The sequence below is a fragment of the Sturnus vulgaris genome, chromosome Z (assembly GCF_052056855.1).
Source record: "Sturnus vulgaris isolate bStuVul1 chromosome Z, bStuVul1.hap1, whole genome shotgun sequence".
NCBI lineage: Eukaryota > Metazoa > Chordata > Aves > Passeriformes > Sturnidae > Sturnus > Sturnus vulgaris.
Window position 1 is genome coordinate 57122143 of NC_142283.1, and position 22747 is coordinate 57144889.

Genomic DNA, 22747 nt, shown 5'->3' on the forward strand with positions numbered 1-22747 from the left:
CGCTTTCCCAACCCAACGATCCCGGGATTCCGTGACCCGCCGGGCCCCGCCCGCCCTGAGGGCGGTGGGGCGCCCCCTGCCGGGCCCGGCGCGGCGCACGCGCGGTCGGGCGCGCAGCTCCTTCCTTCCGGCCGCCATCTCGCTGCGCCCGCGTGCGGATCCCGGCCCCGCGTCCTGCCCGCCTCCTCCAGCCGCGCTCCGCGCCCCTCCGCTCGCCGAGGTACGGCGGGGGCGGCGGGGGGCGGCCGGAGGGCAGCGTGACTGGGCCAGGGGCGGCGGGCGGCGGTGGTGGTTGGAGAAAGGGACGTCGGTTACGGACTGGGCCTGAAGGGAGGTTCGGCTGGGCTCGGTGGCTCTGCCCGCGATCTGGGACCGTTCGCGGCCCTGTGGCGGGGCGGGGCTCCCGCGTGCCGCGGAGGAGCGTGTAGGCGTGTGGTGAGCGGCGGCTGCTGAGCCCCCTGTGCCCACTAGCCCCCACATGTGTTACCACACCCGGCTGCTCCGGGCGCTCTCGTTGTTTTCGCAGATGAAGGAAACTATCATGAACCAGGAGAAGCTGGCCAAGCTGCAGGCCCAAGTGCGCATCGGTGGCAAGGTAGGAGCCGCCTCCCCGCGCTACCATCGGGATTGCGTGTCCCTGCGCGCATATCGGGCTTGGCACAAGGGGCCCTGGAAACGAGTGTGAGGAGCAGCCCTGAATGCTCTCAGCTTCACGAGACTGTCCTCAAGGGAAGCTGTGCTCCTCCAGGGCCCTCGGAAGTTACTTTTATAGGTGCAATATGTAGTAGCTGAATCACCAGCCATTTCTCTCTGTGTACGTTATGTTACAGCAGACTTGATATTTTATATTAGGGCGAATGGGAATCTCATCATCAGCAAGGTCAACTGCAAGGTACTGCAGCTGGGTCAGGGCAGCTCCTGCTGTCAACGCAGGCTGTGGTGAACAGGTCAGAGCAGCCCTGCCCAGAAGGGCTTGGGGGTGCTGTGGCTGACAGGCTGGACATGACCCAGCCATGGGCACTCCCAGCCCAGAGAGCCAAACGTGTGCTGGGCTGCATCCAGAGCAGTGTGGGCAGCAGGGCAGGGAGGGGATTCTGCCCCTCTGCTCTGCTGAGACCCCACCTGCAGGACTGCATCCAGCTCTGGGCTCCCAGCACAGGAAGGACATGGAACTGTTGGAGTGAGTCCAGAGAAGGGACAGGAAATTGATCAGAGGGCTGGAGCTCCTCTCCTGTCAAAATCAGTGTGAGAGAATTGGGACTGGTCAGCCTGCAAAAGAGGAGGCGTTAGAGTAACCTTATTGTGGCCTCCTAGCACCTTAAAGGAGCCTACAGGAAAGATGTATCAAGACTACTTACAGGAGCACATAGTGGCATGTCAAGGGGGGAATGGGTTTAACTTGAAAGTAGGTTTAGATTGGATATTAGGAAAAAATTCTTTACTGTGAGACTGGTCAGGCACTGGAACAGGTTGCCCAGAGGAGCTGTGGTTGTCACATCCCTGGGGGTGTTAGGGGCTAGGTTGGATGGGACTCTGAGTAACCTGGTCTAGTTAGAGGTGTCTCTGCCTGTGGCAGGAGGGTTGGAACTAGATGGTCACTGTAGTCCTCTTCTAGGCATTCTGTGATAATTGTTTGGACTATTTTAGAAAATGTGTCCATATTTGGATTTGGAGTGAGAATACCTTACAGCAGGTGAGGTTGGGTGTAGTTTTTATAACAGATCTTAAAGAGTTATGTTGCTGACTTGTCACAAATACTTAGGGTGCTCAAGGTAGTTTTTTGCCTTTCTGTGCAAAGTTGGTAATTCTATACTTGTCATACTTCTGTAACTGCAGACTAATATAATCAGAACAACTTTTTATTTTGTTACGTCTGAATGTATGTGTTTGTGTTGTGTGTTTGCGTATAACTTGAGAAAAGTATGTTTAATATAGTCATATGACAGTAAACATTTTAATTACAGTGTTAGTCTTCATTCAGAAGTTTGTCAGGAATCTTTTCTACCTGACGGAGTTCTACAATGTTCTAGAGTACAAATTATTCAACAGAACTCTTGCTGACAGTTTCCAAGTCCTCTCCTCTCCTCTCCTCTCCTCTCCTCTCCTCTCCTCTCCTCTCCTCTCCTCTCCTCTCCTCTCCTCTCCTCTCCTCTCCTCTCCTCTCCTCTCCTCTCCTCTCCTCTCCTCTCCTCTCCTCTCCTCTCCTCTCCTCTCCTCTCCTCTCCTCTCCTCTCCTCTCCTCGCTGAAGATTTAGGCAGCCTTAAAGCAGGGTTTATGTAGTAATTAGCTGCCTTAGTAATTTTTGCATATTCTTGCTATATGTTAATGATTAATTAGAGAACTCCTGTATTATATTGCTGATTGTATGCATGTTAACCAGTGTGTGTTTATTGATTGTAGAGGCTTTTAGCGTCCATCATGTGAAAGCATGCATTCAGATTAGAGTTCCTGCAGCTCACTGGTCAATATAGGGCTTTTAGAGACATTAAGCAAAGCATAGAATGGTAATTTATGTTTTAAAATTGGCCTGTGAAATAGTTGGAATGCCTGCACTTGTAATATTTATTTATTTATTTTATAATGGAAAATTATTTCTGGGATTTTCAAGGTATTGTCACTATGTAAGTTGAGGTGAGTGTGGAGGAGGTACATATTCCTCCATATCCCTTGGTTCAAGACATCACGTTCTGAAATTTATTGAGAATTCTTGTGTCTAGAGGGGCTTAACATATACCTCAATTCTTGGGTAGACGAGGCACTAAAATAAAGCATTTCTATTACTTTTAGTAGTTTCCAAACCATTGTGCGTAACCTGACAGTAGCAGGGTATGAATATCTGGTTTTCTAGACAAAAACCTAAATGTCTGAGTGGTAGTGTTCCAAGTGTTAGTTTTATATGAATTTGTCACTAATATTCCTCATTTTTGGTAACAGAATTATGTTAAGAGTTAGTGTCCAGGCAGCTTTCAAACTTCTGACAGTAAACTGAAAAGGAATTGCAGCTATTTATATGACTAGGCATCAACACATTATCTTATTATTAGCATCTGGTAGATGAGCAGATGGAGTGGGAGGACTTAGATTAATAGTCGCACTATGTCAAAAAGCAGTTTAGTTTCACTTACAGACATTTAATGTCAGATTTTCCTGAACCCTTTTGCAGGCAATTAGAGAATGACATTTTCTGCTTTTTCTTAGAAATAGGTATCTTCTAATGTGGGACATTTACTTCCCTGGAGAAATCTAGAGCTCTGACTCTGTAGGACAGCTTAACCTTTGCTTGTTTGGTTTCTAAAGAGGGCTGGTTTAGAACACTAGAAGTATTTTTTAAAATGTATTTATGAAATATTTTTTGAAAAGTAGGCATTCTTCAAATATGTAAATTCATCAGATGGCTATTTAGAATGAAAATGTAGTATTTTGACTTTTCTCATTCATTTGTTAATGATGTGTTTATATAGCCTCTGACTATTACCAAAATTTGTCTATACTTTAGGAAAGACAATCTAAGGAAAAACTAATAACTTTTGGAAATTGCTTAAAACTGTTCATTCTTCAGTTTTATGTCTTGTGATAATTTGGATTAACAAGGGTAAATTTGCATCTTCCTTTTTATAAGATGCTGCAGTAAACCATGAAATTTGTGGAGTAAATATTCTCTGATGGCATTGCTTCCTAAAAACCTCATGCTTTTCCCACGTGCCAGTCTTGCCTTAGTGCAAGAGAAAGATTGCTGCACTGCAGTTGGGCAGCAGGATTGCATGCACTGAAACACAGGATCAGTATGTTAAGTTGATTTGTAGATATTGTAATGTAGTTATATAGCACTTAGGATTAGAGTTCGGGAGAACTACTTAAGTTTTACCTTGTAATTTTTTTGTTTGTTTGTTTTGTAAAGGGTACTGCCCGCAGAAAGAAGAAGGTTGTTCACAGAACAGCTACAGCAGATGATAAAAAACTTCAGTTTTCATTGAAAAAACTGGGAGTCAACAATATTTCTGGTATTGAAGAGGTAATTGCTTCAAAGGAAAAAAATAATTTTTAAATATGAATAGAAAATGTATTAAAATAAATTTTCTGGTGAGTAACAGATCCTAAACATGTCTGTAAATTATCAGTAGGTTTTTATGGAGCTTTAGGAACGTTGATTTTCTGTTAAATTGAAAAATCCTGTTAGGCTGCTTCAAATACTGGATTTTTTTTTTTTCTTGCAGGTAAACATGTTTACCAATCAAGGAACAGTCATTCACTTCAATAACCCAAAAGTTCAGGCTTCTCTGGCTGCTAACACCTTCACTATCACCGGCCATGCTGAGACAAAGCAGCTGACAGAAATGCTGCCTAGCATCCTAAACCAGCTCGGAGCTGACAGTCTGACCAGCCTCAGGAGATTGGCAGAAGCCCTACCCAAGCAATGTAGGTTGAACGTGTTTCATGCTGGCAGCTTACAGGAGGTTTATTTCTGTAGCAGCAGTGATATTCTGTGCACTCTTGTTGTCCGCAAGGATGTTATAAAATGCTTAAAAAGAAATCAAACACTTTAAAATCAGTTTTATTTATAGCTCAAATCAAATGGCAGGTATGACTCAGTAAAGCAAAATCACCTGTTGGTGTGTCTTACAGCTGGGTTAGCACTGGAAAACTGTAGCCAGACTTGATTTTCTGGTAGTTTCCTTCTTAATGTGGCTACCATATTTTGACATACCGTGTTCATTAAAGCTGGGTGGATTAAATACTCTTTAAGTGTTAGGTTTTAAAGAAAGATAAGTTTGAGTATACCTCTTTTGACGCTTTGAATGGAAATGTAAGTAATGGGGAAAGGGACATAACAGATATCTTGCAATTGCTTTTCTTCCTTACAGGTGTGGTGAAGGTATTTCTCCATGGGCTTTTTGATGGGAGGGAATTACAGGATATTTATAAGGAAGTACATTATAATTTCAGTATGTGTAGAAAAGTGTAGAGAACAGGGCTGATACGACTGTTAAGCTAGATATACCAACTTCTTGTTCCTTATGTAAAATAGTAAAAAAACCTGAGTGTTTGTTCCTTCTAAAACTAGGAAAAATAGAGGAGAGACCTAAATATGTAGTGTTTGAAAAAGGTGCTGCTGCTGCAGGATGAGAATTAGGAGTGAAAGACTTGTTGACGCTGTGTGTCCTGTGTGTACAGTCTTTCTACTTCCTGAAATATCTTAAGCCCATTCCTTTAAAGATATGGAACAGCCTAAACATGGAAAAAATGAGATAATATAATTGTGTCCAGTTTTTGGCAATTGTAACTTGATCATTAATTTTTGTCTTCCTCTGTTGCCAACAAAGCAGCCTCTGTTTACATTCCTAAAATTGATGGTACCCTCCTGTTAACTTACCAATGAAAAAAATTTTTGCTAGAAGTAATCTTCAAGATGTGGGGTAAAGTATTCTTTATGATGATCCTCATGATGATCCTTATGATGATCCTTTCTTCTGATGTCACCTGTGTGACTTTCTTATGATAATAGTAGGGGTTGAAAGAAAAAAGTACTTGAATTATTTAGAATGAATTCTGAGGTTCTGATAACAATGAGAAGCTAATTACAAGAAGTTATATTCTAAGGTATACTGCGGAATTTTAGAAGAAGGGAAGTTTGTTTGAAGTGATTACTTTTTATGTTCTAGTAAATGACTCCACTAAGAGTGGATGCCAGACTGGTTGCATTTCTATTCAGCATTGTCAGCTAGATTTGGAAGCCTAATGTCAATGAGTGGAGCATGTGTGATGATTGTAAACTTCGGCTGGTCTTGGAGATGAGAGGGAATGCAGATGATTTAGGACAAAATAACATGGTTTGCTTTTCAAATATTGTTTTTAACATTAAGTTGTGCTTAAGACTTCCTGCTGCTTAAAAAAACAAATGAAGGTTAGTGATGTTCTTGTCCCAAGCCCTTTCAAAGTAAAGCTTTTTCGTCAGTTCTGGTTCTCTAGAAATTAATGTACAGTGTATAGTGTATCTTCTACCTCACGCTTTTCTTAAAAACTGACAAGGATTAATTAGAATAAAGCTGAGGTACTAGAGAGTAAGAGACAATTTGACAGTACACAGAAGAGTAGTTGTAGAGTAGTGGCACAGGCACCGCCTAGACACTTGAGGTGTCTATTGTTAGCATTATACTACTGCCCAATTCATCAGATGCTCACTGGTCTGCTACAATGGAGATGGTTAAATCTCACTATGTCTGTCAAATGCAGCAGGAGTGGTTAAAGAAATTACTGAGTCAAACGTGGACAAGAGCACTAGGTCACCGCGACCACCTAAGGAGTGTAAAATTGTGTGTCCAGTTCCATATTCCTCTGACTCTACAAGGGAACAGGAATACCTTTAAGTACTTTTTCTAGTGGTGTGTCTGCCTGCAACTTCACAATTATACCTCAGCTTTCTTTAGATGTGTAGGATAAAAATATCCTTTCTATTTCTTAAAACTTAATGACATAAAATATGTAAATTTAAGAGCCGTGTGGTAGTCCATAAACTACCACATTTTTTTTTTTCAGGAAAAACTAGTAAAATCAATCTCCACTTGAATTTGGAAATTATTGTTGTGCAGGGCACTAAGTATACCTAGATACAAGATGTCGACTAGTATGCTGTTTAGCATGCACCTTCTAATTTCACTATTGGGCTGTTTGAGCATTATCAGTAATGAAAGGAATGTGAACTTCCTACATTAGATAAAGATTTTTATTTATAGAACTGGATAAAGCATTGCAGCTTAGCATTATCTTTGATAATGTTTTCAAAAACACAAAGCTAAACAGTAAATCAAAATGCGTATGATGATCTTGAATAAAACATTTGAACTACTTCTCTTGCAGCCGTGGATGGAAAAGCACCACTTGCTACTGGTGAAGATGATGATGATGAAGTTCCAGGTAAGAGCAAATATGCAGTAGAGGAAAAGGGAGTGAATTTTCCCAAGAGGTCTTTTGCATAGCCTAAGATCAGACCAGGGATAGTAAAAGTGTTGTCTAGTTACTTGCTGTCACAACATTTCTGTGGGCAGATTATTTCATTAATTTCAGATAGCATGAGAGACTTCTTAGTTTGAGCTAGCATTTTTGTCCTGTGTTGAAATTAAGCTATGACTAAAATCATTATTTAAAATTCCATAAGAAACTACCTTGTCAGAATCACTGCCCAGTTGTTATAGTGAAGTTAAAATGCTTTTAGAGTTCTGCTTTCTAATGAGCCATCAAAAATTTCCTTGGTTGAGCAAGGAGGATGAACCTTGAAGCTCTTAAAAATTATTTGCTCTGTATTTTACAAGCTGAAGGTTTTTATGGTGTAAAAATTTGATATGAAGTAGGACTTAGGAAAAGAACTCAGACTCAGAATGTTAGGTAAAGGGGAAGTGGGTCAAACTTTAATTCCAACCATCTTTTTCTAGATCTTGTTGAAAACTTTGATGAAGCTTCGAAGAATGAGGCAAACTGAACTGTGTCACCTCCTGAATAAAATTAAAACTTGAAAAAACTACATGGAGCTGCTCTTTTATATTGTGACTGCCTTGATTTTATTTCCTGATGAGATCTCAAGATCTGTGATGTTTGGAAACTCCTTGAATCTACAGCTCCTTAGTTACTGCTTGTACACAATATTATTTTTGTGGCCTGTTTGAACAAACCTACGCTTTGAAATAAGTCAGATTGCTAACAAATTTCTGCCTAGACACATTTTTGAGTAACTTGTATACAAGCAAACACTCATCTTTAAGGAACTTTGGCATACAATAAAAATATGAAACAAAGTTTGTGGTGTGACTTTTTGTCAGAAAATCAGGGACAAAAATATTAAACAACAAGCTCTAAATATTAAACAATCTTAAAAGGTTGTGCTTTTCTACAGAGCATCTTCCTTGTGCTGTGTTAAAAAGGTGGTTCCTGAAAAAACTTCCTGTGCGTAATGAAACCTTTTGGACTTAATTGGTGAATGTCTTGTATTGCACGTTGGAGCTAGGTAGGCAATAAGCCACTTTGTAACCTACTGAATATAAGAAATAAAACTGTATTTTAGCAACAGTTAATAGTGGCTTAATATAACAAAACTTGAAAATCGAGGAAGAATTTTTACTTGCCAACTGCTTGCTGCTGTTCTTCATGGTCTTGGGGAGCTACGTGTGAGTGTTAAAACTTTTATCTTCAGTGAATGTTTATTAGGTATTTGCATTGCATAACTGTTTAATGGGTTGAACAATACAATTTTAATTTTACTTATCTGAAGCCATGTGGGAGAATGAAGCACAGAAAGGGGGAAAAGCATTAATAGAATTTATAGTGGCTCTTAACTAAATCTGTATTTACCAGCTTCAGATCTATTAACTAATAATTTGAATGTTTCAGTCATCTGTTGTTTTTATTGCTTTTTGGGTTTTTTGTTGTGTTTCAGAGAAAAAGATAACTTCTTAGGGCACAAGAAAGACAATTCCATTCTGACCTCTGTATAGATGGAGTTTCCAGGGCTGAGAGCTAAATGTCGTGTTTGTGAGTCATAGATACTAATGGTAGAACACTTGCATAACAAAAGGTAAGCTAGGACAGAAGAGCCTTCTAAGCTTGCTTCTAGAGCAGAAACTTCAAGAAGCGTAGATTCAGCGTGACTTGTCGAGGATAAAATTCAGCGTAAGGTTTGCTGTAGCCATGGAAAAGCTCTCCGTGTGCCTGGAAAAGGGTGGGTCTGCGTCTGACTTGCCAAGCATGTTTGTCATGGTATACATTGGGAAATAGTGGAAGAACTTGTTCAAGTCCTAAAACTGCTGTGGTAGGAGGTAAGACAGAAGACTAATGTGAGCATGACATGGCTAAAGTCAGGTGCAAGAACTTTGAGTAACAATTTTAGAGCAGTTGTCTTGGTTTACAAGTACTTTTAACAATAAACTGTGCATGTAGCATTGAATTACCTTAAAAAAGTGCGTTTATTGAATTGGGGCCATAAGATACAAAACTTAGGCCTGTATGAATTTGACTTTTGAAATGAGGATGGCAAATGTAGTTGCTCTGTATAAGGGAAAAAATTCTGCAGAGTAGCTTGCCAGACCTCTTGTGTCCCATTGGATAAAAAAATGGCATGCTGGGTTTTTATCAATATGTTACCTCTTCTGTGATTCATATATGGTAGTCCACATAAATACTTGCTTTAAGCCATTGTAACCCTTATGAAATACTTTCTACTGGTTTCTGTCTTATGAGGTAACTGCAGGCCTTGCTTAGATGTTCTAGACAGTGTTAACCTTTTCTGCTCTAACAGACATACATTTGGTACTTAAAAAATAAGATCCTTACTAAAGCAGTGTCTTTGAAGTGCAAAGTAAGGCTAATCTAGTGATAAACAGCCATGTGACCTGCCTGTGGAAGTCTGTGCAAGGTATGTTCCCAGTACACTCCCAATCTGGAAATACTGGCATAATCTGCATCTTCAGACTCAGACTGAGGATAAAGGTATTAGCAAAATACATTCTTGACTATAGCAGAGTCTAAATGGAAGTAAAGTACCTATCTGGCAAGGTTATAGTATTATTCATGTTTAACTTAGTGTTCAATCCTGGACTCATTGGTGTGGTTATTTTTCTCTTGGTAAGGAGTTTGGTTATGGTTTTCCTAATCTGTCATTAATTACTAGAAACTGAAAATAACTGTGCTGATGTTTCTCGTCAGGTTGAACTTCTGTGTAACCATACTGGAATTAGGCTATTACGAATTCGTATCTGTAGTTTTACTCAAGGAAAATGGCTTTCCATTCCAAGTTTCTACTGAGCTTTTTAAAAGGCTAAGGGAGTGTTCAGATTCTGTCACATTAAGGTCCGAAATAGCTTAACTCAATGGTGAGTTCTAGTGAGGTTTTTTCATAATGTTTGGAAGGATTTTTGGAAATACTTTCATAATTGTTAATCTTATGTTTTAAGGACTTTGCAATGTTATAAAATTAATATATTCAAATATAAAAACCCAAACAATAACCCTTTTGGGAGATGGTAAAGCTGTGTGTTTTATTAACCTAGTGGTGTACATATGAAAAGCTTCTAACTATGGTTTTGAAGCTCTTGAAGCCACCTTGCATTATTAATACATGTTTGTTGTTTTGTTCTTATTATTAAAGTCTTGTGAGTCTGTGGTTTTGTCTCTCAGGAAAAGTAAACATTGAGAATTTAATGTAATCTGTAGTGCACATTAAACATACATGACAAAAGAAGAACATTTGGTTTAAAATGTGCACAGCTCAATACAATACAAAATGGGAAATCAATGCTTGTGTATCTTACGTTGATTTGCATGGAGTGTGGGGGAAGTTCAGTGTAGTTGCTACCTCTGAAATTTTGTGCTGATACTGTGTTTTGTAGGTGAAACATCATAAAATTTATTTTTCCTCGAGTTGTCTACTGTATGTGCTGAAAACCTAAATATGTAATGATAGAGTTGGAATAACAAGCTATCTCTCTCCTTTACATATGGGAACAACTTAGTAAACTGGAGAGTTAATGTTCAACATATATATAGGGAAGTCCATGTTGATGATGACTAGATTACAGCCTTAAGTGACTGGCAAGATGTGGTATATGTAAAGAGGAGACATTTCTAGGCTATGTATTTTAAAAAATAAGTACTCGACATGTCTTGCACTTAACTAATACATGCAATGTGGCTTCTAATTTTTCTGAGCTATTCTTTTTTCGTTTTCTATCATTTAAGCCACATCAGTGAGAGTTGCTGAAAATGTTTTCTACTGGATATGATAGTTGTAGGATCCTGACCAGTAACAGAGATTGGATTCTGAGAGGAAGTTTTATTATACAAAAAAAGGAGCTTATGGTGCAGCTGAGCCAAACTTATTTAACTCAGGTGAACTGATGGAGCATGAGGGAGTACCACAGTTAGTTTGACTGTGAGTTGAACTCAGTAGCTTTAAAGATGGACGAAGAGTGGATGTATATGGAACTGTGAGAATCAGGAATATAAATATTTCTGTGTATTCTAATTGACTTTAAGCTGTGGTTTCTTGGTAACATGGTACCTACAGTCTCATCATAAAAGTTTTAACTGCTCTGTCTTCATGCATTATAATATAATGTTACTAAAGGAAGACATGTCATACTGTTACTGTACCATCTTCCTGTAATCTGGATTTTTTTTGTAAGAGATTTAACAGATGTAACTTACATAACCTTTACATTGCACCTAAGGTATCCTGGCAGTGAAAAAAAAAGCCATTCTAACCATGTTTGTGTAATGCAGGGATTAATAATACTTTAACAGATGAGTTACAGCCCAACGTTTTGCATTGCTAGTGAATCCAAACAAATTAGAACAATTGTTGACCAACTAGTTTGTAATTTTGTATAGGCACTAATGATTGTAGCCTATGTCTGTAATATCTTAGATGAGTGGAAGGCAGAATTCTAGGATATCTTGCTGCTATTCAGATTGGTTGAAGGTCAGTTTGAGCATGCAAAAGCTTTTGGTTTTGATACCCAATAACCAGGATTTGCAACACTTCTCACACAGAGATTTGATGTGCACTGCAGGATACTGGCAGATAAACGTGGAAGTATCTGCTGCACTTGAGATCCTTATTCTGCAATTCTGTTGGGCAGTGCTTTTTTTTTTTTTCTAGAAAAACGTAGTAATGGATTGTATCCTACTCCAGTTTTTTGGGTCACACCTGAAGTTGAGTTAGCAAGTCTTAACATTCTTATGTAAGTTGTACCTGAGTTAATAATGTCTATAAAGGCTTATACTGGAGTTTCAAAAATTTCAGCCCTGCGCACCTGATCAGTATCCTGCTTCACAACCGACATGTAATTTGTGGAAAGTGTTTGCACCTGCATGTTATCACTGAGTTTAAAATGATGGAGTAAGATTAGGCAGGGTTTAAAGTTGTTGAAAGTATCAACTGAAAGAGGAGCTGTAGGTTTAAGCTGCAGCTCCAGGGACTGTGACTAGTCCTGCTATTCTTTCCAGTTATTTCCAGTAACTGTGTCAGGCAAATGCAGATGTAACTCTCTATGACTGGACAGTCAGATCTCTCAACAGTAGCATCTTGTGAGCTGCTGTTTTGTAATAGATTTCTAATAACTGTATGTAAGCAATACTACTGCCACCTTTAAGAACCTACTTAAGATGTAGGAGGGCTTCTTGTCCTCTTGTGCCTATAAAAAGAAAGATAATAAGATGGTTTGGGATGCCAAAATCTATGCTTGTATGACATTGGTGCTTGACATGACATCTGTGGTGTTACATAGACACTGTCACCTGTAATTGCAGTAGAGTACAATGGTGTTAAAATGGTATGAGATGGTGAATATCTTCGTTGTCTCTTCAGTATTGTTACCTCTGCAGAACTAGGAGGAATTAAAAGTGATAATGCTTCATTAGAGCTATGTAGGTGAGTAACATAGCTAAGATGCATGGCGAGTAGACTTAAGTGGTTATGAGCTATTTTTATAATACTTACGATGAACAACTGCATCTTAAAAACTTCAGCTGATTTCTGACATTGGTTTCACCTGTACAGGTCAGTCAATCCATTTTGTTGTGTTAGCATTGTGACATTCATCTGCCCCCACCAAGCACGAACCTTATGTAAATATATGGTGAGGGTAATGTGAACATAAGTGTTTGTAGGATTCAAACCTAAACAAAAAATGAGATTAAGTGAAAAAATTTAACAATTGTATCAGCAGAGAGGCAGGTTTATTGATTTGTCCATGACAAGTTTTTATTCCAGGGACAATTGGTATTCAAAGCACCAGGGAGAAGTTAATTTGACAATTCATTTTTTTGCCTCCCAGCACCAGTTAGTGTTAGGAATCAGTAGTTGGTACAGTTCTTTTTGGTTTAGGGAAGCTCCTAAACAGTGTGAAACCAGCATAGCCAGCAAGCTGGGGTTTGCCTTTAGCAAATGTTGGGGGCAACATTTGGATAAACAATTCCCATGTACATCTGCAGCATTTCATGCTCCAGTAATTACTACCCGGGGGTGATGATCTTTAAGATTTTTTGGGGGGGTTGGGGGTGTTTTTACTATGTAGAAGCTAGACTAGCTTAGAGGTCTAAGGATTCACTGAGTCATCATCTTCCACCAAATTCAAAATTCAGACTTGCTCAGATGTGACCTTGTGCACGTATACACTGGTGTTGAGGCTGACTTCTGTCAGGAATTGTATTCTAGATGGATTGTCATTCTGCTTTATTGTGTCAGCCCCTGCATTTGTACAACACACCATTTACTCACTTCATATTTGTTCCTCTTATTTTAGCATTGTCCTACTTTATAAATTTGTATCTTGAAAACAGGTGATTATGTCAAAAACTGGTGGTTTTACTCCTGATTATGTCCCACCTTAGCAACTCTCTAGTTTCATCAGGATATACAGTATATTTGACAGACAAACTATGTAAGCAGTCTGTAAATTGAAGTGGGGATGCAAGGCTTCTAGGATGAACTGGTACTTTTTTTCTGGGATGCTGTGGACCTTCTGGAAACTTCTGTATTGTGTGAACAGAAAATCATAATGCTTCTAAACAAAAGCCTTTTTGGAGACAATGGCAGTGTTGTTAGTCTGTGATCTTACCCTATATTTGGTACAAACATTATACCACAGTTGCAGAATAGATAAGCAAGCTATGGTTGTGATACATTTTCAGAAACAATTGTGTTGAATCCCTAAATTGTAACATTTAAGAGATACACCTATGTCTAGGTGTACAGTGTTCTGGCTACAAAGTGGGGTAGAAGGATCTATGGGGTTTAGCTTGCCTATTTTCCCATGGTACTAGAAGCCTGAATAAGTTCTGGGACATCAAATGTGCCTGCACTCTATCCATCATTCAGTGTCCTTTAGCTGACAATAATACACAAGGTTAAGTCCAGCCGTTGGATGGTATGATAGTCCTCCTAAAATGCTTGGCAATGGTATATAGTAGAAGTGGTGTGAAAGTGATGCTGTTTTGTAAGCTTCATTTTCTGTTTATGAAATAGAAATGCTGATGTGCTAGAAAATTTTGTAGGCTGTGAAAAGCATGTGATGTGATTGTATTTGCTATGTTTTGATTTCAGTGCTAAAAAAAAGAGCATATACAGTTGATTTACGTAATGAATCAAAACAATATCTCCCACAATGCAGGCCAGGATTTTTTTTCCAGAGGATTATTTAGGGATTACTTAGGTTTATTCTTGCAGGAAAAGGATGAGCTGTACAGTGCAGTCCCAAAACTGTAATCCACCCAGTTGCTGTGTCCAGTTTACATCTTCCTTTCTGTTGGGGTCTGCAACCTTCCCTGCTGATTTCTGTGTACATGGTTGGCCTCATCACTGCTCATCTGCAGAAGATGGACTGACATGCTTTACAGTCCTGTATGCCTGGAGAGTTGCTAGCTTAATTTGGTGACAAATAACCCTCAACAGAAAGATCTATTCAGACGTCATTCCTAGGACTAACCCCTAACAATATCTTTGATCTCTAAAGTTCCAAGTGACTGGATTCCTAATTCACCCAGTTATACATTCATTGCCAGATGGAGCAGTGTACTTCCTGAAAGCATTATGTGCTGCACAGCAGGAGGTGCATGCAAGCGGAACTGCTATAACAATACTAATGATGATCATTCTAGTGATGGGCAGTGTCTGCACTCCAGTGATTTATACTGTTGTTGTAAAGGAAAAAAGTTTGGTCCACAGTGTTCAGGAAATACTACTGGAATGCCCCTAACAGTAGCCTACTAGTTAAAAATGCAAAACATATTTGAGTCTATAATTTCAGTAAATACAGGCTATCTTTTTTTCTCTTCTTATTTCTTCCAGAGAATATGGAGTTACATCTGGTTGATGCTAGGTATAGGCTTGAGCTGCGAGTGTGAACTGCTTAGCCAAACCAAGTCACCTAGAATTAGAATAAACTTGCACAGTTGCTCTACTTCTGACATTTTTTCTTCCAGGTACTGTTATAAAACAGTTGTGGAAGATGAGTAATAGTTCTGGCATTAGTTTGCAGCTGTTTCCTCAGGGTGAGCTAAGCATCATCATCAGGATTTTAAAAAGCAAGATTCAAGATTGCATAAAGGTAGATTATAGGACCAAGGCACAATGAAGCTGCTCTGGAAATGTAAAATTGGTGCATGCTGTAAATAAAATTTCGTCTCGTGTTGTTTCTCAGCTAGGAGTAAGGTTCAGTGGCTGATTTTCATCTTGGAGTTGTGCAACATTATTTCTTATTGCAGGAATATCAGTGGGTTAACAGCTGCTGAGTTCTCTTGGGTGGGGGGGGGAAGATGTCATGGGGCACTTCCATCGTGGCCCTGGGACAGAGTTTGCCTCTAGTGCCATAGTGGGGAGCTGAGATCATCTCGTGTGGATCATGGAAAAGGTGAAGAGCAGAGGCCCCATCTTCCATCACTTGGCTTCCTGCTGTGGGCACCTGCTCCTTGTGTGGCATCAGGAGGTGTAGGATACATCCTTTTTTTTTTTTTTTTTTTTTTTAATGCCAAGGAAAAACCCACAGGAGGGCTGAAGGGAGATTATGCTATACCCTGGGAAGGTCTGGCAGGAGGTTGCTGCTTTCTGTAACTGTCTCAGAAATACAAGTGGGGAATTCAAAGTACAAGACAGATGAACAAAGAAGGCAACAGAGTGGAACTAGTAACAGCCCCAGGGAAAACCAGAGCAGACAGGGAAGAGTGTTACAAAGTGCTCATCAAATTTACATGCAAATAGTAATGCTAACATTGTCCATGATTAACCAGAATACCCTGCAAAGTCAAACGGGAATGAATAAGACAAAGACTTTGTGCAGCTCTGAAGCATTTGGCTGTTACTACTACATGAAACTGCTGGCAATCTGCTTTGTGAGCAGAGTTCATGGCATCTGTGTTTACATGCTGCAGATTGAATTTGGCAAAACATAATTTAGTTAATCAAGAAAAGCAATTTATTATAGATATATAGATCTTAATATTGTGAAAGAGTGAATATTGTCATTCAAGTTGAAATGTGAAAGATGAACAATTACTCTAAGAAATTACTTTGGCAAGGGCTTTTGGTAAAAACTTTGAAGAAAATCAACTTGGAATTAAGATTCTGCCTGCAGAATTTTCAAACTCCTCTGGCCTTGTGACAAGGAAACACTGCTGCCTTTGGACCCAAGGGTGTGGTTCAAAGGTTAGTCTGTCTGTCTTTACTGCCATCAGAGGCTACAGAAATCATTCACTAGTACAAAATCAGAAGACTGAACTTTCAAAACACTTAACCAATGCTGAAGTTCCCACCACTTAAAATTTTTGCCACTATAAACAAAGAAAAATGAATACTGAGAAGTATTTACACCAGGAAAACAAAAATTCATTTTTGTGCCTAAGAGAAACACCAAGTATGTGGAGTGAAGCATGCTGTTACTATTGCATAATTACCAGTTGTCTGTGCTTTTTACACAGGGATTTTTTCCTGTGAATAAAGCTTTTTCTTTGCATAGATTTTTTTTTTCTGCCATTTGCTAACTCTAGACTAAGTTTTCCTAAGGGTGTGTGAATCATAGCTTATGAAATAGTGCTGGTTGTTCCCTGCAAGGTCCTCAGGAGAGCCATGGAAAACTTCAATTCCGTGTTCCCTCAGCAACATAATGTTACATAGTAAAAAGGGCTAGTGATGCAGGAAGCAGCTTCTGAAAGATTACCATCTTCACCTTTGTACTTCCTCTTGGGGAAGGTGTTGTGATGACTATCTGACAATTGCTTGAAATTCTGCAGCAAAAAGATGGAAGAAATTTAAATTGCGTTGTCTTAATCTACATTCCTCTATTCCAATATCTTCACATATAATTGAAAAATGCATTTTCCAGGATAAGTTTTGAGGCAATAGCTAAGAATTAGTCGTTTTATTTTCTATATATTATCTCATTGCTGATTGAAATTCAAGACAAAATCCAGAGCAGATATTGAAGGCTCATTATTTAGCACAAGTACTTTCCTGTACACAAATAATACAGGAGAAGGACATTCTGTTTTTTAAGCATACTGATGTAGTTTTGTCTATACATGAGATGTCTTGCAATTTAAGAAAAAAATGGCTCAGGTCATGGTATCTCAAGGAAACGCAATTTGCATTTTATTTGCATTACTTTCCAACAAACGTAGAAGCTCAGCATTTGTTTTTACAAAGGAAATTAAATCCCAGTATTTTTAATATGCAACTTTACAGTAATTGCCACTTCATCTTATTTTACTTTAAAATTACTTACAAGAGACATTTTTTTCTGGATTTTAATGATGAAACGTTTTTCTCTCTTGCTTCCAAGGCAAGTCAGATTTGCTGTTTCTTTCATCTGATTTAATAATGCATGATGCAATAAAACTGGTGTAAACTACATAAGAAAACAGGTGTCAAAGCCTAGGAGATAGATAATGGAGCAAGGATTTCACCAACACCTGCAAGGTCAGTTTTTTTGCTTCATTTCCCCTAAGGCTGATTCCATTTCAGGTATCAGTGTCATGAAAGAAATGTATTTCTGCACTGACTCTTACACAACTTTCAGAGATTAGTTCTGACCCAATGTACACCTTCTAGGTACCACATATGTTTCAATATATAGAGTCAGAGAGAAATGTAGCCAGAAATTCAGGTTTAATCCATGGAGGTTTGGATTTTTTTCCTACATTTTACTATTTTGTATATTCAGTCATTTTGTTATTTCAAAGTTAGCGTTTTTAATTAATTGTTTCTCTGACTCAGAGAACTTGGCTGGATTGTTCTCCAGCCTTGCAGTCCCTTTAATCAGAATCACAGTGCATGTTCTTTAAATAGTACTAATTTTCTTTGTGTAGGGATTTATTTTCAAGTAGAAAAAAATGGTATCGTTGAGACAATATACAAGAAATACAGGAACTTGAAGGTTGGGCTCACTACCCATGGACTGGGGAAGAAAGGCAGGGGTTTGTTTTGTATGGATGTCAGTAGATGCCAGACCTCTAGTGGACACAATGGAGAAATGCTTGGAACCGTGAACATTACATGGGGAAAAAAACGTATGTACTGTTGGGGGAGAGCTGCTGAAGAGTCTCTTTCAAAAGCTTATCTATTATTTGTGCAAAACTGTTATGTCTCATCATTAACTGTAGCTTTGACTAAGTGCAGAAGTCCCAGAAAATCAGTTAACATTGTCTGATTTTTTTCAACTAATTTTAAAATCTTAATTGTTGTTTTGACTGAACAGCTACACTGGGACATCCCCCAGACTGAAGGACAAGGGACTGGAAAGCAGCCCTGCAGAAAGGGATGTGAGGGTTTGGATTGGGGACAAGTTCAACATGAGTCAGCAGTGCCCTGGCAGCCAGGAGGGCCAACCCTGTCTTGGGGGACATCAGGCACAGCCAGGTAAGGCAGGGGATTGTTCCGCTCTGCTCTGCACTGGGGCAGCCTCACCTTGAGTGCTGGGGACAGTTCTGGCTGCCACAGTGTAAGAGATATAAAACTATTGGGGAGCGTCCAAAGGAGGGTTACAAGGATGCTGAAGGGCCTTGAGGGGAAGCTGTATGAGGAGAGGCTGAAGTCACTTGGTCTGTTCACCCTGGAGGAGACTGCGGTGACCTTATGGCAGCCTACAGCTTCCTCATGAGAAGAAGTGGAGAGGCAGACACTGATCTGGTAACCAGATCAGTGGTAACCAGAGTTTGGACATGAGGAGATGGAATGAAACTCTTTATCAGGGAAAAGTTCAGACCGAATATGAGGGAAAGGCTCTTTATTGAGAGGGTGACTGAACAGGTCACTGAACAGGTTCCCAGGAAAATCGTCTCCAAGCCTGTCAACATTCAAGGAGCACCTGGATGATGCTTAGTCATATGGTTTAATCTGAGGTAGTTATAGAATATCTCAGGTTGGAAGGGACCCAATATGGATCAGCCTGCAAGGAGAAGGGAATGTGACTCGATGATCTGTATGGTCCCTTTCAACTTGAGATGTTCTATGATCTAAAGGATTACAGTGCCTTAAGAAGGCTGTAGTGCAGGAGGCTGTGGTTTTTCTTCCCATACAGCTGATACCTGCTTTCAGCCACTGCACGAAGGATATTTAGGAGCAAGGAATTCAGTACTTGCAATTAGACTTTCTTGTACCAAGGAAATGTCAACCTATGATGCATTGGCCTAGGAGTTCCAGGACTAACAGCAGAAGGCAGGTGGAAAGAAGTCAGGCACTGTCGGTGTTCCCACTGAAGCCACACACTACTCATTAAGACTCCCTTCCCCTTGTGGCAGACTAGAGAGAATCGGAGGCACTCCAGGCTGTGTGATCAACGAGACCCACTTTCTCCATGCAGCTTTATGGGAAGACATGTAGGAGGCACTTCCCCTTTGAACATCCATCCCAGCACTGGAAGTCAGGGTGCCAGTAGACTGTGAAGATCAGTTTAACCAATGGACATGTAAATTGCAACAATCAAGACTCGTCATTGGATTCATCGTGGTAATACCTTTCTGCTTTTATAATTTCTTTCTCATTCTTTTCCTTATATATTTTCTTAAGTAGTATTTGCATGCTTTGATATTATTACCATAGATAACAATAACGAAAATGGCTACTTATATCCTCTCCATTGCAACCAAATTGTTCTACAACAAACCCTACACACACACACAACAAACATATATAAACCCACCAATCATTCAGTGTCTTTTCATTCTAATCCACCCAAAAAGATCTATCTGCTCATTATTCAAATCCCTATAGACTATATTCAGCACAGTGAATTCTTCAGCTACTGGATACCTTTTCCCATGGCAGTCCACCTGCTTGGGTGCACCACTAGATCATCCTTAACAGTACCTTTCCTTCATGCTTGACAGGAGTCGCCTCCAGGGTCTGAGTTTCTGTCCTCTTCCCAATCCTCTTGTCAGTGCCTACATCCCAGGACAGAGATCCCTGTTGCCCGGCTTCACTACTGTCTGTTTTTGCATCGTGGGCTGCAATATACCCGCATTGGACCAGGCAGGTCACCAGAGGCTCTCCTGACTGGTGGCTGAAATCTTCTTGTGCATCTCACAGCTCACCCAGGGACAGAAATGGGGTGATTATGTCTGGCCCTGCCTCTTCCTCCTCACTCTTTCCTGTGTGAACTGATTTGATCTTGGATTTCTTCTTCTGGTGACTCACTGATTGCGACTGTCACGAAACTGCAGGGAAAAACCAAAACTATCCAACATTTTTAGTGTTAGATATGGCATTACTTTACTTCTGGCCAGGATGTGCAACAGAAATAATTTCATTCACACATAGCCTGGGTGTGCAGAGAAAATCATTCCATGACACATGAATTTCACTAGATTTTTCACAAACTTTATGCAGTCAAACCCATAGAGATTCATTGGTTCCAAGTTATGCAGTTCTTATTATTTGGTTTCTTATTGGTTACATAAAGTTACATCGGTTGCTTCCGATGCTAATTAGATCCTCATTATTATCTCTGCTTTCCCAAACTAGGTGTCTCCAGCCACCTAGCTAGGGATGTTGTTTGGAGTTGATGCTCCCGTTAATGGCCGTTGATGCTGTTATCTGTTCTGTCTCTTCTGTGCTGCTCCTAGCCTGTTGAGATGTTAAGCTCATCAGGCCTCACCTAATGGCACAATGCTCTGAAAACAAGTTTCAGGTCCCTTCCCCTGGGGCAAAGGCGAACAAACCTGACGAAAGTTATAAAATAAAAAAATATTAACTTGGTATATTTTGCAACACTACCAGCAGAGGTGAACAACTGGTTCAGCTGCAGTTTGAGTGGCCACGATGCCTGTTGGTCTGCTTTCCTCCCTTCTCCCTCCCCTTGACCGTGCTGTTTAGGGTCAAACTGTAGCCAGGGTCCAGCATGCTGCATAACTTCCTGCCTCTTTGGAACTGCCACACCAGTTTTCCATCACATATTCTGCCACTTTATCAGTATCCCGTAGTTGTTCAGGAGTGAGAGGGAAGATACGTGCTAATGTCTTTACAAATAATTTGTTGGGTGAAGGTATTATTGGTAACGTCTTTGAAATGGGTCTTACTGTCTCTACTAAATTCAAGGCAGCAGGTTTGCTGCAGAGCCCTGACAGGTTGGCTCCTGAGATAGACAAGGGTCTGCTCAAGCCCGAACTTCTGAACCTTGGGGTAAAATAACAAGTTCAAGGGGGGCATATGGGACATGCGGTTTGGGAAGGCTGTACTGTCCTAGTACCTCAGCCAATGGGGAAATGAAGAGGGAAATGTGCGGCCGGGAGTTTAGGATAAAAGGAGGCTGCACCCTCTGAAACCCCGAGAGAGGGATCCCCGTGGGTGTGTGCCCCAGCCGACTCTCTCCCTTTTTTATTCGAATAAAGTTGAAAGACTTCTCTGTCTCCTTTTTGGACATAAACCTCTGGCGTTTGTGGATTTTCCTGACACGAGTGAACTTCCAAACCACTGAAGCACAATAATCCTTCAAAAGCTGGCCCATTTTCTCCCACATTCCATGCCACTCATGACTATCTACCCTCAGGGCAGATGTCTGAATAACCTCCCTAGAAATGTCTAAACATGATGTAGACCACACTGAGGAGTCCTGCCAGACTTAGCAACCAGACAGAACATGTTCTTATTAACATGCAGAAGGAATTAAAAATTCTCAAAAGCTCTTGTAATAGGAGTGAAAAGATGAGGGAAATCGTCCTTTCCAGTTCCCCCCATGACTATTAATGGAATCCCAGAAGGTAGTACCTGAGGTAAGAGAGCAGCACTGAATACATATCCCAAATGACCCTCACTGCCCTTGATATTATCATGCCATAAACTGATGTCACACAGTCCAGCAACAGAACAATCCTGATCCCTCTCCCTTCTTGGAAAAATAGCATCAGGAGGAGCACATATAGGAATATATAAAGGGTTAGGTACAATACCCATACTAACAGACAAAGGAACATTGTGACCAGTGACCCCCTACCTAATACAGCAAATGGTTAGATCAAATTTGTTTTAAATCCCGTCTGGTTTTATCTGTGATCACAATCCTTCATGCGCCATAGTGGGTGCCAAACAAGACTGCTGTGGTTTAGGAATTGTCATAGATGAGTAATAGGATGATTTGCTCTCGCAATTAAGGAAAGAATATTATGTGTATGTTAATAGAAGCTTTATTGATGTGTAGTTATGTTGTTGTAGTTTGTTGTTTAGATGTTCTCCCCATACTCCTCTTCCCCCTCCTGTTTGGTTGCCACCAGACAGCCTGGGTTGTCTGGGACATTTGGAGGGAAGGTGTGTACCTGTACCCCTTGCATGGGGCATTTGGGAGGAGGACAGGCTTGTTACTAGGAGGTGCAGCATGACAACACCTGACCCCCAATCAAGGTGCAGAGAGCAGCCTCCACTAATGGGCAGTGAAGAGGAGTTACCTGACGGACTTTGGGAGGGGCCAGGGTTGGCTGATGCAGCTCCAGGGGCACAAAAGGCAGAGCAGACATTTTGTGAGTGAGCATGTGGTGACTGGTCATATGTTCCCATCACGCTGCCTTTTTCCTTATTCAGTCCTTTATTGTATTTTGTTAAAGTTTAATAAACCTTTAAAATTTTAAAAATAAGCATAATTTCTGAATGGTACTGCCCAGTTTAGTGCTCCCACTGAGATACTTAAAACCACACTGCCACTTGCTTGCTCGTCCACTCTGCTTTTCCCCTGGGATGAGACAGAAAGGGGAACTCGAAGTAAAAAAAGTAAAGATTACAGG

At 40.3% G+C, this 22747-nt stretch overlaps 1 protein-coding gene across 1 annotated transcript; it reads left to right on the forward strand.

Moving 5' to 3' along the window:
• Positions 1 to 104: 104 nt before the first annotated feature.
• BTF3 (basic transcription factor 3) lies at positions 105 to 7788 on the forward strand. Its single transcript, XM_014884474.2, has 6 exons — positions 105 to 220; positions 527 to 595; positions 3900 to 4013; positions 4216 to 4417; positions 6857 to 6913; positions 7429 to 7788. The coding sequence occupies exons 2-6, from the start codon at positions 527 to 529 to the stop codon at positions 7473 to 7475; spliced, it is 489 nt and encodes a 162-aa protein (XP_014739960.1). The 5' UTR covers positions 105 to 220; the 3' UTR covers positions 7476 to 7788.
• The last annotated feature ends 14959 nt before the right edge of the window (positions 7789 to 22747 follow it).

Bases quoted from the DNA above. Each gene is read 5' to 3' on its own strand.
- BTF3 (XM_014884474.2), top strand. From the start codon at position 527: ATGAAGGAAACTATCATGAACCAGGAGAAGCTGGCCAAGCTGCAGGCC. The intron at 596-3,899 runs GTAGGAGCCGCC...TGTTTTGTAAAG, and splicing joins AAGTGCGCATCGGTGGCAAG to GGTACTGCCCGCAGAAAGAA. The intron at 4,014-4,215 runs GTAATTGCTTCA...TTTTTCTTGCAG, and splicing joins ATATTTCTGGTATTGAAGAG to GTAAACATGTTTACCAATCA.